Source organism: Ictalurus furcatus, chromosome 2 (genome assembly GCF_023375685.1).
Source record: "Ictalurus furcatus strain D&B chromosome 2, Billie_1.0, whole genome shotgun sequence".
NCBI lineage: Eukaryota > Metazoa > Chordata > Actinopteri > Siluriformes > Ictaluridae > Ictalurus > Ictalurus furcatus.
In genome coordinates, this window is record NC_071256.1 from 25,669,849 (window position 1) to 25,685,421 (window position 15,573).

At 38.4% G+C, this 15,573-nt stretch overlaps 1 protein-coding gene across 1 annotated transcript; it reads left to right on the forward strand.

Annotated features, from left to right (window-relative positions):
• The first annotated feature begins 239 nt into the window (after positions 1-239).
• Positions 240-14,806, forward strand: cnn1b (calponin 1, basic, smooth muscle, b). Its single transcript, XM_053610846.1, has 7 exons — positions 240-542; positions 4,123-4,244; positions 4,719-4,785; positions 7,815-7,952; positions 12,220-12,336; positions 12,641-12,787; positions 13,664-14,806. Exons 1-7 carry the CDS (start codon positions 483-485, stop codon positions 13,901-13,903), a joined length of 891 nt encoding a protein of 296 aa, XP_053466821.1. The 5' UTR covers positions 240-482; the 3' UTR covers positions 13,904-14,806.
• Positions 14,807-15,573: the final 767 nt, after the last annotated feature.

Below are 15,573 nucleotides of genomic sequence, written 5' to 3' on the forward strand. Positions count from 1 at the left end.
TGCCAAAGCCAACAAAATATCTGTAGCCTTTTTTTTCTGTGACTGTCTAAAGCAGCTTATGTAAACAGAAGTACGAGAGCAGCATATTTGAAGACAAATAAGGGGCATCCGTAAATTCTATTCAGGGCGGAAAAAATGACAGCGGCCGAGTTTTAATGCCATGCTGCTGACATCACCGGGAGGAAGACGTAGCGCGCGGATTGGACGACGGCCCTGGCCAATCCGCGCGCACGACGGACACGCGCAGACTGGAAGCGTTTAAAAAAGATTGGGGGAAAAGTGTGGCGTTGTGACGCTTCTCCTGATGCGGGGTGAAACGGGATAGTAACCGAGGAAGCAAATCCCCCCAACATCAGCATAGGGCTCAACTTTTACCACCGATATCTGCTGGAGCAGGATAACTGTTCTTCAGAGTCTCCAACTGACGCATTTCTTAACTACTTAGCTCGACTCCAATAAATAAATAAATATATTGTTTAAAAATGGCACAGCACTTCAGAAGCGGGCCAGCTTTCGGACTTTCCGCGGAGGTGAAAAGCAAGGTAGGAAACGTGTTCTCGCGATAGCAGTGTGTACAGAGTGTGGCGAGAGCGCGCGAGGCGCACTGGGGCTTTAAACCAGGAGGCGGTGGCCGCTTTGGCTTGGACGCGCCGGAGTGCCAAAACATTCAGGATAGAGCTAGTTTATACTGATCCTGTGTGTAAAGAGCAAAAAAAAAAGTAAACGGCGTTACCATGTTTTACATGTGTGTATGTACATGTTTTTACACTTGTTCAGGCCTTTGAGGGCTAAAGGTCCCTACAGTGATAGGACAGTGTCAGATGTCCCCACTGTCACCCGAGCCTCAGAAAAATATGGTGTTTTTAATGCTTTTATTTGAAAACTTATAAAAGCCCAAATGTTTCCATTTAGTTACTGAGGTTAAGACTAGGGTTAAGTAAGCCTAAGTTTAGGCATAGGATTTATTAACTACAGTAATCATTAGTGTGTGTGTGTGTGTGTGTGTTAATTTTCTCTGGTCTGGTGCCATCAAGTGTACATTTTTTGTACCTTTAGTATGTATCTTTCATATACTTTTAAAAAGAATTTAAGATACATAATTAGACCACTGATGTAACTTTAAAACTTTAAAGTTTTAAAACTCTACATGCACGACCCCGGTTAAAATACACATACCAAAGATACAAAAGATGTACCTTACTGGTACTAACAATGTTGTACCTTTATTTCTGAGCGTGTGTCTGTATGTGTGTGTATGTATGTATATATATATATATATATATATATATATATATATATATATATATATTTGGATGTGTGCAAAACTTGTGTGAAAGCCATGCATGAAAATGATTGTTGGTTCCTTTTAAAACAATGCCGATTCGTCCCCCTGTATTCTGTTTTGTGTTTATTCTATTTTTTTTTTTGTGAAAACGTTACAAAAGGGAGTGGGATCTGACATCTGTGGGGGAAAACCATTAAAGGTAAATAGTAATTAAAAAATGAAAAGCTCTAGGTAGAGTCCACCTTGATCTTATTAAACATTTGGATGCATTGGATTGCTGGGTATTTCATTTAACTTTTAAAAAGAGTGAAAGAGTTACTTGACTCCTTCGGCTCAGGAATCATTGAAGGTTCATAAGAACCTGTAAGAAGCCGTTTATACCTGTTTGAGAATGTAGAATGTAATCTTTAACTATCTGAAGAAATCCTTGAGTCTAGGCAGTTTTATTTTTTATTTATGGCTTGCACAATGAATGGAACTCATGTGCTTTACCACTTCAAGCCAAAATGTTTCTTCCACATTTTAATTAGAATGAGTGTACTCCTTGGAATATAGACTACATCTGACAAGCTTTACAGGCAGTACAAACTTCACAGACACAGTACAAACTATATTATGACCTACAGGTTACACTCTATATTTTCTCTATAGACACATTATAATCCACACACAGTGGTATTTCTGTGGTATGTGCCCACCTCTGCGGCAAGACCCAAACGTCATGATGTGTCTTGTAATTGCTTCTCACTATTTCTGGTTATTACTAAATGATAACTCTGTCTTCAACAGGAAGAATTGTGGGGAAAGAGTAAAAGCCATTCTCACATGAGGATATTACAAGGATATATACACAAAGTTTGCAGAAACTGTGATGGGGTACACATACACAGTAAAATCCACAGTGTTCAGTTGACACCTACAGTGTTTATTCATGTTCAACTGGACACAAATGAACCCTGAAATAATTCATTCAACCCTCTAGATGTTAATTGAACACTGGGGATTTTGCTGTGTAGGTACACATTCAGGATACATATTAGCATATTTCCCAGCATGCTCCAGGTGTTTTTTAACCCATCGTAATGACTGACCCAGTGGATGTGGGGTGTATCCATGGTATTAGGTCTCTGTGTCCATCTGAGTGGCAGGTCTGTGACTTTCTGTTCCCCAAATAAGGAAGAACAGAGCTCTCTCTGAGTCCACAGCCTCAGGAAAGTGGCATATTGTAAACAGTTTGTGATTTAGGTGGGATGCCGCAGGACAGTCTAGCCTAAGAAAGGAGAGATGTGACGCCACAGAGAAACTTTTGCCCTAATCTCATATGTGCATGTGCTGCTTTTTGGGCCGTCATTGCTTCAGAATGCAGTGAATCTGAAAACTAGTTGACAGAGATTTTCAGTTCAGAGAGAGAGAGGTACTCCAGTAATTTCAGTATGGACTACCACACTTTTGGGCTAACACATAAAGTGGAGCATGCTCTTCTGACTGATGAAGTGAAACCATCCTCGATTCAGATAACCCATAACAGCATGCACACCATGTAGAAAGAGAAATACAGGAGAGAGGCCGGTTTTGATTGCATTCCTCATGTCCACAGTGAGGGAGAAAAACAACAAATGAAGGCCTGAGCAGAATTCCTTGGCCGGAGACGACGGCTGTCCGTCTTGCATCCCATAAACGGACGTGGTTAGCGTGTGTAAGTGTTTCACTTTAAAAGGACAGCAGAGCTTGGAGAGAGAGAGAGAGAGAGAGAGCAAGAGAGAGAGAGCGAGAGTGAGAGAGAGAGAGATGGTGGGATAGACAGCTGATGATGGATAGACAGCTGTGTGAGGTGTCACATAAAGAAGTATTTGTGTGTGTATATGAAAGAATGAGAGAAACTGTGTGTGTGTGTGTGTGTGTGTGTGAGAGAGAGAGAGAGAGAGAGAGAGAGAGAGAGAGAGAGAGAGGAAAAGAGAGAGAGAGGTATGTTACTCCCAAGTTTGGTGTGCTGGAGTGGAAGCCAAGCAAACCCCTGCTGCTTTGAAATCAGTGTTATTGTTGGCACTCTTTCTTTTTCTCCTTTCTCTCTCTCTCTCTCTCTCTCTCTCAGTTGTCAGACACAGGGAGCGCAAACATTTCAGAAAAGGAGAAACGCGACACAAAAATACAAGTTGTTTATGCAGGAATGCCTTTTTTTCATATCCCTCCATCTCATGGCTGGTATTTTAAGAAGCCCGTTGTTTGAATAAAAGAAGGAAAGGAAGATCATTTATGGACAGACAACAGTGTTGACATTTGTGGACATTTATGGACAGAAACATCTTGATGGGATATTGGTTTATAAACTGTGGCCACTATAAATATCAATATGGTTAAACACTGTTGTGTAACTGAATTTTTCATGTTTTGGAAATACGGTACTCGGAATTTTCCACGAAGGAAGATTGGATGATGGTTCTAGTGACAGTCTTGTGAAGTCTGGAAGAACCCACAGTTCTAGGTCTAACACAGATTTTTCTTGGGGAAGCTTGTCAGTTTATGTGCTTTTTTAGTCCATAAAACTTGTCATCCTGGTGGCTGGTGTTATGATTTTCTGTGTAGTATTGACCTTATTTAGCTGATTATTGCTATAATAAAATGGCGGTAAGTTAAACAGTGTACAATTTGTTTGTGAACACTCTGCAGTTATAGTATACAACTAACCCTGATTTAATAAATCAGTAATAACAACATGAAACTAAGGTAGATTTTCAGAGAAGCTCTATGCCTATTATCTTTTAGAAGAAACAGCTAGAAATTTGATAAAAATGCATTAAAGGTGCTACAGTGACCCCTGTTTGATATTTGACCTACAGCTTGCACAGAAGTACAACCCTCAGAAGGAGGAGGAGCTTAGGCTTTGGATCCATGAGCTCACAGGGCGCAAAGTTCCCGACAACTTCATGGAGGGCCTTAAAGATGGAGTCATCCTGTGCGAGTGAGTAACAGCTCCAGAATAGCTGCAGTTACAGATTATGAGGACATTTTATGGTTTGATGGTTTGTCTTAAGATTTCTGACGAGATGGGCAGAATTTGTCAGGACAGTGCAGCACACACATACCCGTGTTTATGATGATCACATAGATGTGCAGTAGAAATGTACATTTTAGTTGTGTAAGTTAGAACTAAAACTCAACAGCTGAGATTCTGTGTTAGAGCCACATCATATCAAGGATTATACATTATCCACTCATTGTACATTATCCACTGATTATACATAATCCATTCATTATTATAAGTTGCTGTGAATTCACTGCTACAGCAGAAACAATAACTTATTGAAATGCTGTTATAGAAAATTAACCAACACCTTCTGACCTTTTTTGTGGTATAAAAAATATATACAGCTATGAAAGTCATATAATATGAATCTGTGCTGTTTTCTTTCTTTTTTGTTTTGTTTTTTACCAGACTCATTAATGCTCTTCACCCTGGCTCTGTGAGAAAGATTAACAACTCCACTCAGAACTGGCATCAGGTGAATTTCTTTTCCAAAAATTCAGCATACTCTATGCTTTTCTATGCATGTGTAATAATTCCTACAAAGATTACATTACATGGCACGGCTGTTGAGCATCCCTCTGTAAAGTAATATCAGTGTAAAGCCAGGGGTAAGCCAAATATCTTGATGTAACTGCTGTAAAATCTGCATCCGGGGAGGTTTTCTCCATACGTAACCTAATAAACTTTAACCTAAAGGACTCTATGCACTGAATTAGTTTGACAGCCAAATAAATCTTCAGCTAATGATAATTATGGTTGCACTAGTAGTCGGTGGTGTGACCAAAAATCGTATATATTATGGTATAATTTAAAATGATCACAATATCAGTATATACACTAGAGTATATATTGCCAAAGGTTTGTGGACACCTGACCATCACATCCATATATGCTGGTTTTCTCCAAACTGTTCCCACAAAGTTGTCTAGAATGTCTCTGTATGCTGTAGCATTACAATTTCCAGTCACTGGAACTAAGTGGCCTAAAATTGTTCCAGTATGGCAATGCCCCTGTGCACAAAGTGAGCTCCAAGAAGACATGGTCTGCCAAGGTTGGAGTGGAACTTGAATGTCCTGCACAGTGCACCAGACTTTCTTGTCCAAAATTGGTGCTTGACCACACTGATGCTCTTGTGGCTAAATGGGGAAATCCCCACAGACATGCTCCAAAATCTAGTGGAAAGCCTTCCCAGAAGAGTGGAGGTTATTATAACAGCAAAGGGAGGATCTAAATCTGGAATATGATTTGTTAACCACCAGTTAGATGATGTGGATGCCAAAAATGAAACATTATATTATCTTTTCTTATCTTTAAAAGACAGGGGTGCTTTGCCCCCTCTAGTCCATTTATACAAGCTGTCAGGTGTCCACAAACATTTGGACAGATAGTGTATCATGGTATAATGTGATGTTCCTTAGGCATAGTTTTGCTATTTTTTGGGTCCCTACTGAACAAATAATACCAAACTAAACATTTTCCAAATTGGGTAATACCAACGAAGAAGCCAAACACTACATAATGGGCAGCTTCATTTCTGCACATTGTTTTCTATTTATGAATAAAAGTGAGCAACTTGTTAATTGTTTTTTTTATAATATACAGTCAGGTCCATAAGTATGTGGATAGGGACACAATTTTTGTAATTTTGCCTCTCTATTGCCTCTGATTGCTTCATTTTAAAGTGTAGAAGTGCAGACTTTCAGCTTTAATTCAATGTGTTTAACAAAAATATTGTATTAACCATTTAGAAATTACAGCCATTTTTTTTTTTACAGAACCTTTCCATTTTATTAAGCTCAAAAGTAATTGGACAATTGACTGATAAACAGTTTCATGGCAATGGCGTGGCCTGTTTCCTCGTTATTTCCTGACAAATTAAGGAGATAAAAGGTCTGGAGTTGATTCCAAGCATTGAATTTGCATTTGGTAGCTGTTCATGGGAACTCTCAATATGTGGTCCAAAGATTTGCTAGTGATGGAGGCTGTCATTAAGCTGAAAAAAATAAACAGACCTATCAGAGAGATAACAGAAACTTTATGAGTGGCCAAATAAAAAACATTTTGGTACATTCTTAATAAGAAGGAATGCACTGGTGAGCTCAGCAACACCAAAAGACCTGGAAGACCACAGAAGACAGCTAAAGTGGATGAATTCAGAATTCTTTCCTTGTTGAAGACTAACCCCTTCCCAACATCTAGCCAGGTCAAGAACACTCTGGAGGAGGTAAGCGTATCATTGTCAAAGTCTACAATCAAGAAACACCTTCATGACTGTAAATACAGACGATTTACCTCAAGAAGCAAACCACTGGTAACACTCAAGAACAGAAAGGCCAGATTAGACTGGCTAAAAAAATCCTCTAAAAAAAAGCCTGACCAGGTCTGATGCAAGATTATCTTATAGCAGCATGATGGGAAGAGAAGAATATGGATATGAATGGAAGGGCTCATGATCCAAAGTATGCCACATCATCCGTCAAACATGTGATGGGAGTGTTATGGCATGGGCATGTATGGCTGCCAGAGGAACTGGGTCACTGGTGTTTATTGATGATGTGACTGCTGATAGAAGTAGCAGGATGCATTCTGACGCCTATAGAGCTATACTTTCTGCTCAGATTCAGTGATAATATGGCACTGCACAGTACAGATGGATAATGACCCAAAATGTACCATGAAAGCAACCCAAGAGTTTATTAAGGCAAAGAAATTAAATGTTCTTAAATGTCCGATGACCTCAACCCAATTGAGCATGCTTTTCACTTACTGAAGACAAAACTGCAGGCATAAAGACCAACAAACAAGCACCATTCAAGCACATTCACACACTCATTCACACCTAGAGGCAGTTTGTTTTCAAGTGGTGGGTGGAAGCTGGAGAACCTGTAGGAAACCAACACAGACCCGGGGAGAACATGCAAAACTCCACATAGATAGTGACCGAGTTCAGGATCGATCCAGGGACCCCCTGCAGCTGTGAGGCAATATGAATACATTCTGACAATATTTTTGGCTCTGTAACCACATATTATAATAAATATATTAGAATAAATATGCTACGTTTATATATATATTAGAATAAGTATGCTACGTTTATATATGGATGGATGGATCATCTTCAGAGGTCTGATATAAGCCGTAGATAGGCGTGATGATTCTGTTTGATGATTTCTGCTGAAACTTTAGCTGATGTCTCTAGACTAAAGCTGTGTATAAACTCAAAGGAGATATTCTGAGACATCCCAGATTACAAATATTTGTCATTTTTGTTTTATCTTGTAATGTATTGTGCTTTCTCTAAGTAGTTTAATAGACAATTATTATTTATTTCTCATCTGCTGAGAACCAGAGACAATTGTAACACGTGCTGTGCAGTTTCCTCCTCCATAATGTAAAGGGAACACTGCTCGTTATTTCCCGATTTGAACAGAATGTGTCTTTATAATTGAATACTGTGTTTAAAGACGGCTGTGGTTTTCACATAAAAGCCCCTTCTTTTTGCAGCTGGAAAACATAGGCAATTTTGTCCGAGCCATTCAGGATTACGGTCTGAGGCCGCACGACGTCTTTGAGGCAAACGACCTGTTTGAGAACACCAACCACACGCAGGTCCAGAGCACTCTGATCACACTGGCTGGGATGGTGAGTGAACTACGAGCATATTTAGTTACTTTTGGACATATTTTTCCTCCATGTATATTGTATTTTCATGCAAATCTATTTCCTGTGTACATGCACACTTTAAATCATGTGTATGCATGTGCAACATGTGCATAGCATGACGATGAATTAGATGCTCCGCTCCACACTCCCTCATTATGCAGACATGCTTGTGGGAATAGAGTGCACAATGAACAGTGATCTCATAGGCAGTGCTGGAGAATGCAAGTGTGTAGCGAATTTTTTTCGTGACCATTGGCTTTCACGTGACCCAAACAAATCCAGGATTTTTAGAGCTCATTGAGCTGAAGGGCTTTTTGGCAGTTTTTTGGGATGCTAATAATAGTTTTATTTGTATAAGTGCTTTTGTGCAACTGAGGCAGCGATTTCCTGAATCCCTCCATTTCTGTGCTCAGGAGTTCTGTGCTAATGTTTATGTGAGGTAGACAAAATAATGGAAAGACCAGACAAAAACAGACTTCCCACTAAAACTCTGTTTAATGAACCGTTTTGACAGTCTTACAGCGAAGGAAATAAAGAAAAGAAAAAAATTTATTTCTTTATACACATACACATTATACTGTGTACATGTGTTTCTTGTTATTTTGAATATCAATAAAAATTTACTCCTTGATACACTGTAAGACAAGATACTAATTCCTCCTGAGGGCAGGACACAGTATCTGCAGGCCTGTTTGTAGGCCTCATTTATTAATCAATAAATCTGTTGACAAATCATTCATCATAAATAGGTTAAAAATGATAATTGCAGAATGAAAAATCATTCATTATTGATCAATAAAAAGGATGAAACTGAATTTTTAATCAGGTGGTAGCCAAGTAATTATGGTATAAGAGCCTGGTTAATTACACAAACCAGTTTCTATAGTAGATAAATCTGTGTCTTTATTAACAAAGCTTAGATTTTTTTGGCAGACCCGCTACCACAGATTTCTGAAGACCGTAACCAGCGGACACAAGCTGGTGTAATGACCAGAAAATTAAAATCATAGAGCAGAGAAATATGGCCTAATTCATTGATTCTTGATAGCTATTGTAGTTATTCAAACTTTATTTCCCTTAAAAAGTTAACCTAACTCAAACCTTCAACATCCCTTGCAAAAACGTTCATTCAGTCCTGCTACAAGTTAATACATGTTTACTGGTATACTAATGTAAACAGAAGTATATGAAATACTACAAAAATTACTAAGTAATACTCAAATAATACTATAATTTCTAAGTATTTCTAAGTATAGAGTGTTATATGTTAGGTTTGCATGTGAGCAATGTTTTATTTTATGTATTTTAATAGCAATTGTAAAATAAATCCAAATCATATTCACTTGATTTTACTTTGTAAAACTTCGTCCCAAACATCTTTAAACGTACTGTATAAAATGTCCACTGCTACGTGAAACAAACCATAGAACAAAAGGCAGAACAAGTTGCAAATGTCAGAATTAATTGAAAACTGGTTTAAAAACCCATCTGTGAGCCAAGTGGGACAGTCTGTGTTTGGGCAATTTGAATTCGCAGAGAGCTACTACAGATTGGTAGCTTTTGTTATGTAATGAACTAGCTGGATTTTGTGATATTTTGTTTTTCACATAGTGTATATCTTTGTAAATAAATAAGAATATGGCTAATGTGCTAATAATATCTAAAAAATAAAATAAAATAAATTAAAAAATTAATAATAATAATAATAATAATAAGTAAACCAAAAACATGCAGTAAGTACAGAAAAACACACAGTTGGAGCATATTTATTTTATATATATATAAAAATAACAAAAGTTATTTGCCGAGATCACTCGGCATGTTACCATGGTTGTGGCCAGTGACACGCTGTCATTTGTCAGGAATGCAGGAAAGGTTGACAGGTTTTTATAATCGTAGCACTGAAAACACAAACGAGATTCAGAAACAGGGCCGAGGTGCAGGCAAAGGTCAGGTGCTCAACAAACAGCATAAACAAGGTCAGTCGAGGAAACCAGAAACAAGATCAAAACCGGGATAGCAATCAATAACCAAAGGCTTGGTAAGGACTGGTGAAAATCAACACAGTGTGTATATAAATGTGAGTGTGAACTGAGAGTGCTTAAATACTGTTGAGCGTGGTTGTGATTGTAATTGAGACCAGGTGTGTGCAATCAGTAATCAGGGGACCGTGAACGTGAAAGTGTTTGTGATGGTGGTGTGTTGTAGTCCTGGGCGGCCGTGCTTGTAGGCCACGCTGTATTCTGGGAGTTGTAGTCCTAAGTCGATTCCGGCGTAGACATGACATCACATAATTGGTATTATGGTGCTTCTGCAGTAATTACATCCTATTTCCAAACATTTTGATCCCGATTTGTCTTGTGAGCTACTATTTAGGTGACATCTCTAAAAACATCATTCAGTAACCATGGAGATGAGGTCCCTCAAACTGGCTGGCAATGAAACAGACCTTTAAGGACCATCCTTTGAGTCTTCTTCTCAAGTGACAGACACTAATTTGGAAATTGTCTAGCACTGATAAACATTAGGCTAAATAGATAGACAGAGTATATTCCATTTATCCCAAAGGGGAAATTTGGGGGAAAATATAGTGCAACTCCACACAGTCACCCATGCTCAAGATCAAACCCAGGAGCTCAGAGCTGCAAGACAGAACCTCTTACATTACACCAACTACAGTATTTCCTCTTGTACCCGAAAGTAAAAACACATGCATCATTTATGCCTGATAATGCATTTTGACATAAGGAAAAAAATAAGTTCTGACTTTGAGTAAACAACTTTTGTTATCTTGAGATCACAAGAAAAATAAGCTGTGATCTCAAAACAATAAATAACTCATGGCCTTTCTGGACTGAGTCATTACCTCACCAGCCTCTTTTTTTTCTTTTCTTTTTTGCTCTTGAAATTAATAAGACGGAACAAAAGAGAAAAATGCAGCTTGTCATTTTACAGAGGAAAGTTCTTTATCTGAGGAAAGTCCTCTTGAGGATATATCCTCAAGTTCTTTATCCTCAAGACTCTTCTATGGCAGAAAATGTACTGACCATACAAACGGACAAAACTGGGAACTTCTTATATAAGTGTTAAATATCTTCTGACAGAAAGTTTCACCATATCAATTACATTTTATACATTTTAAAGCATGTCCCTAAAAATTCTAGAAATATAATTTTTCAGATTTTTTGACAAATTGCATCTATTATAAAGTCTTCTCTTAAGCTGTATAAAATTATAAAAATTCAACAGGAAAAAAAATGGCAAAATTTTCACTGTTTTTGTCCACTCACGAGCACTACATTATATGAAACATGAAACTATAAGAAACTTTACATTTGATTTATTAATGAGCGCATTCATATAAACCTGTGATTTGAATTACAGCCGCCATTATAGTCAGACCTGCTGTTATATAAAATTAATGAACACTTTCTGACCAGATCAGACTTAAGGATTCAACAGTTATGCTGTTTGGATTTACTTACAGTCACACAATTGTAGCCCCAATTTGATCTAAAGTAATTGTACACAAACAGTATAATGTGCATGGATGATGTGTGAAATGAGTAAACTTTAGTAGATTTCAGTATACCATGGTATATGCACATCATGGACTTACAGATAAACTTGTTATAAAACTTATAGCATTTCTCCTTTAATCCCCTTCAAAGTACTCTCCTTGTGATGTGACACACGTGTCCCAGCAGTTCTCCCGTTTCTGGAAACATTTCCTCTAGTCATCTTTTGTCATGATGATGACATCTAGATGATGACATCTAGAACCTCCTTTCTGGATTTCTTCCTGGCGAATTTCCCCTTTCCCCTTCAGTCTCATTTTTAATTTCGTTAACAAAAAGAAGAGGCAAGATCTGGCTAATATGTTTGATGTGAAGCAATAACCACATTGTTTCTGGTTAAAAACTCCTTGGTTGACAACACAGTGTGTGCAGGTGCATTGTCATGGTGCAAGATCCAGTTCTGGGTGTGCCACTTCCACAGACATTCTTTCCTGAGGCTTTCCCGTAGTCACCTAAGCACTACAGTGTAAAATTGCCACATTTGAATTCTGGGGATTTTTGGGTCTCCCCCTTGTATAGCACACTTCAAAGTGTTCCAAAGAATAGCTTAGTGTATATAAGAAGGACCAACAGCAGCTTCATACCATTCAATTGACTGCCAATCCATTTTGTAATACAGATCATGAATTGCTCCCTTTATATATTTCACTCCCTTTTACCATGTGCAGGCTAAATCTAAAGGCGTCCATACAAAATCTGACATCGGGGTGAAATATGCAGAGAAACAGCAGCGTCGGTTCGCCCCAGAGAAACTGAAAGAGGGCCGCAACGTTATTGGCCTTCAGGTCAGTCTGTATTTCTGTCTTATCTTTTGTCTATAAAAACTTTAAAGACTTAATATTCTTTTCATATATAGTGTGTCTGAAAAGTCAAGAACCAATGGGAATATGTCGAGCAAAAATGTCGATCCAAATATGTTCAGCAAAATCCTCAAAAGCATGATAGGGCAGCTGATAAAATGAACATAAGGGTTAACATAAACACGATGTTAAGTGTATGTAGTTTTACTCTCATTGATTGCTGTCTTTTTGGACACCCTGTATTAAGAATGATAATGCTTTTGTTGTTTATTTATTTGGACTCTTTCAGATGGGGACCAACAAGTTCGCCAGCCAGAAGGGAATGACATCATACGGCACAAGGCGTCACCTCTATGACCCCAAAGCTGGCATGGAAAATCCTGTAGACCAGTCAACAATCAGTCTGCAGATGGGAACTAACAAAGGAGCCAATCAGGTGTTTATAAAGTGTAACATCACTGATCGTGTTATTAGAACTATGATATGTTTGGTACTGTTTCAACCAGTTAATGTAATCTGAGATTATTTGCAGTGTTTTACACATTTAGCGGTTTTACACATTAGTATTGTGGACTAGTGAAACAAACAAACAAAAAATGATTGCAATATTTGGTTGTATTTTAACTCAGCAGCTAGGTCACATGATTAACTAGATATCAGCTTATGAATCACAAAAGGAAGCCAATTGTTAAGCTTTGTTTTCAAGATCAGCGGGAAACAGATTAATGATCTATTGTAATTTATTTCCATTACATTATTGTTAAAACCTTCATTTCCAAAAGTATGTGGACACCTGACTATCACATGCATACATATGTGCTTTTCGAATATCCCATTCCAAAACCATGGGCATTAATATGGAGTTACCCCCCACCCCCTTTGCTGCATCTACTCTTTTTAGAAGGCTTTCCACTAGATGTTGGGGGATTTGAGCTTATTCAGCCACAAGAGCAGTAGCGAGGTCCGGAATGCAGTCGGCGTTCCAGTTCATGAGATCAGGGCTCTGTGCAGGCCACTGGAGTTCATCCACACCAAACGTGGCAAACCATGTCTTCATTGAGCTCGCTTTGTGCACAAGGGTATTTTCATGCTGAAACAGGTTTGGACCCATTGGCTCCAGTGAAGGGTAACTGTAATGTTACAGGATCCAAAGACATTCTATACAGTTGTGTGCTTCCAACTTTGTGGCAACAGTTTTGGGAAAATCCACAGATATGAGTGTAATGGTCAGGTGTCCACATACTTTTGCCTAAACTAATACATATTAACAGTATTACCAGCTCCTTCTATTATTTTTGTTCTTTCTACTCAGTCTGGTATGACGGCGCCGGGCACCAAGAGACAGATCTTTGATAAGAAGCTGGACATGGAAACCTGTGACACTTCCATCGTCTCACTGCAGATGGGGACTAACAAGGTGGCATCACAGTCAGGCATGACTGTCTACGGGCTCCCGCGTCAAGTCTACGACAAAAAGTACTGCACTTACGCTGAAGACTACATGGACAACGGCCAGGACCTGCAGATCGATGGATACCAGTACTCTGACTAAGATACCCACACGCCGCTGCTTTCTTTTTTTTTATTCACTTGTTTCTTGCCCACTTTTTAAAAAAATATAAACCTCATCCTGCAAGACCACGCGAACTGTTAACAGCCATCCAGCATACCAGGACATTAGGTCTAATTTAATATGGAATTTTTTTTAATTATGTTTGATATGTTTTTTTCTGCCACAGGCTGCCCCTGTTTCTCACTCAGAATCGTTTAGATTTTTTCATTTTTCGAGTGTAGCAGCTTCCTGTCACCACTGTGCATGACATTCTGGTGTTTTGGACAAAACTATTCTTCAAAAATGACAGTGAAAAAAAAACCTAGAATATTTATGATTTATGACCTTCATAGTTTGGTTTGATTTGGTTTGGTTTGGTTTGAAATAGCCCTGAATATCCACTATTGCTGCTGATGATCGCAAGTCTGAGGGAGTAATAGCAAAAAAAAAAAGGAAAAGAAAGGTTCCACAAGGATGCTATGGTACTAACCAAGCACAGCGAAACTGAGGACACTCCACTAACATCTAAGAATTCTATCCACCTTTATGAGAGAAGCTTTGTTGCCTAAGAGGACACCTGAGAAAGCACAACATTATACCAGTCGGACATCTAAAATCAAACCTGTCCTTTTTTAGGTTCCTGCGATTTGCAGTCAACGTCGTGTCTCTCTCTTTTCTTCTATCTTTTATACCATAGATGCATGAGAAAATGGTTCACAGATGGACATATCATTTAGCCGCGAGGCTTTAAAATCTAAACTCTACAGGTGCAGTACAACATGACACGAAGAATGTAATGTACACCACTCCAGTATTGCATGGCTTTTGGAAGTGTGTAAAATTTGATAGATTGTTTCCATTACAGCTAATTACTAAAACACACTCTGTGCCTTGAATAATAAATTCCTCCTGCCTCACTTCTGTTCACATGCAGAAACACAACACAGTGCACCACAGTACAGATTAACTAGAGTTCACTTTTTTTTTTTTTTCTTTTTTTTTTTTTTAAAGTATGTTTCTATGAAGTAGGTTTTTGGGAATTTTAAAAACTTGCGTCAAGGGTTCAGAACTAGTCACAGACGGCCAGAGTCCAGCAGTGTGTGGTGATTTCCTTGCTTAGTTATTAACTGGCGAGCTAGATCTGGTGCTTTCGAGCAGGAAAATCAAACTGAGTTTATTCATGCAAAATGTAGCAACAAATACCCTACTTTCACAGAAAGAGATCTTTTCCTGTATTCTGTTGTCAAACGCACGAGAGTAAAGACATCATTGCATGAATTTTCTTTAATTGAGTGATAATATATTACATGCCTTAAATAACTTTTGTCACAGAATTTTAAAAGTTTAGTTTTCCTGTTTTGAAACCAGCACATGGAATTCCGTACGCACGAATGCAGATTGCAACCTTCAAGGTCCTGAAGGTTGTGACCAGAAAAGTGTACAAAAGAGAGCACAAAAGTGGCCCGTATGCAGAGCGTCTGAGGCTGAGATGAAACTGTGCTGGACTTTAGCCCTCAAAAATTATTATTTGTGTCTGACATACATTGTTCGAAAAAAAAAAGAGTTCCTTAAATGGTGACAACGTTTCAAAAGGGGTTCCACATGGAAGAATTTTGAAAGGGAATCCCTCGGATGTTGGTCTGTACCAAAGAGTCCTTTAACATTAAGTC

Bases quoted from the DNA above. Each gene is read 5' to 3' on its own strand.
- cnn1b (XM_053610846.1), top strand. From the start codon at position 483: ATGGCACAGCACTTCAGAAGCGGGCCAGCTTTCGGACTTTCCGCGGAG. The intron at 4,786-7,814 runs GTGAATTTCTTT...TTCTTTTTGCAG, and splicing joins CCACTCAGAACTGGCATCAG to CTGGAAAACATAGGCAATTT. The intron at 12,788-13,663 runs GTGTTTATAAAG...CTTTCTACTCAG, and splicing joins CTAACAAAGGAGCCAATCAG to TCTGGTATGACGGCGCCGGG.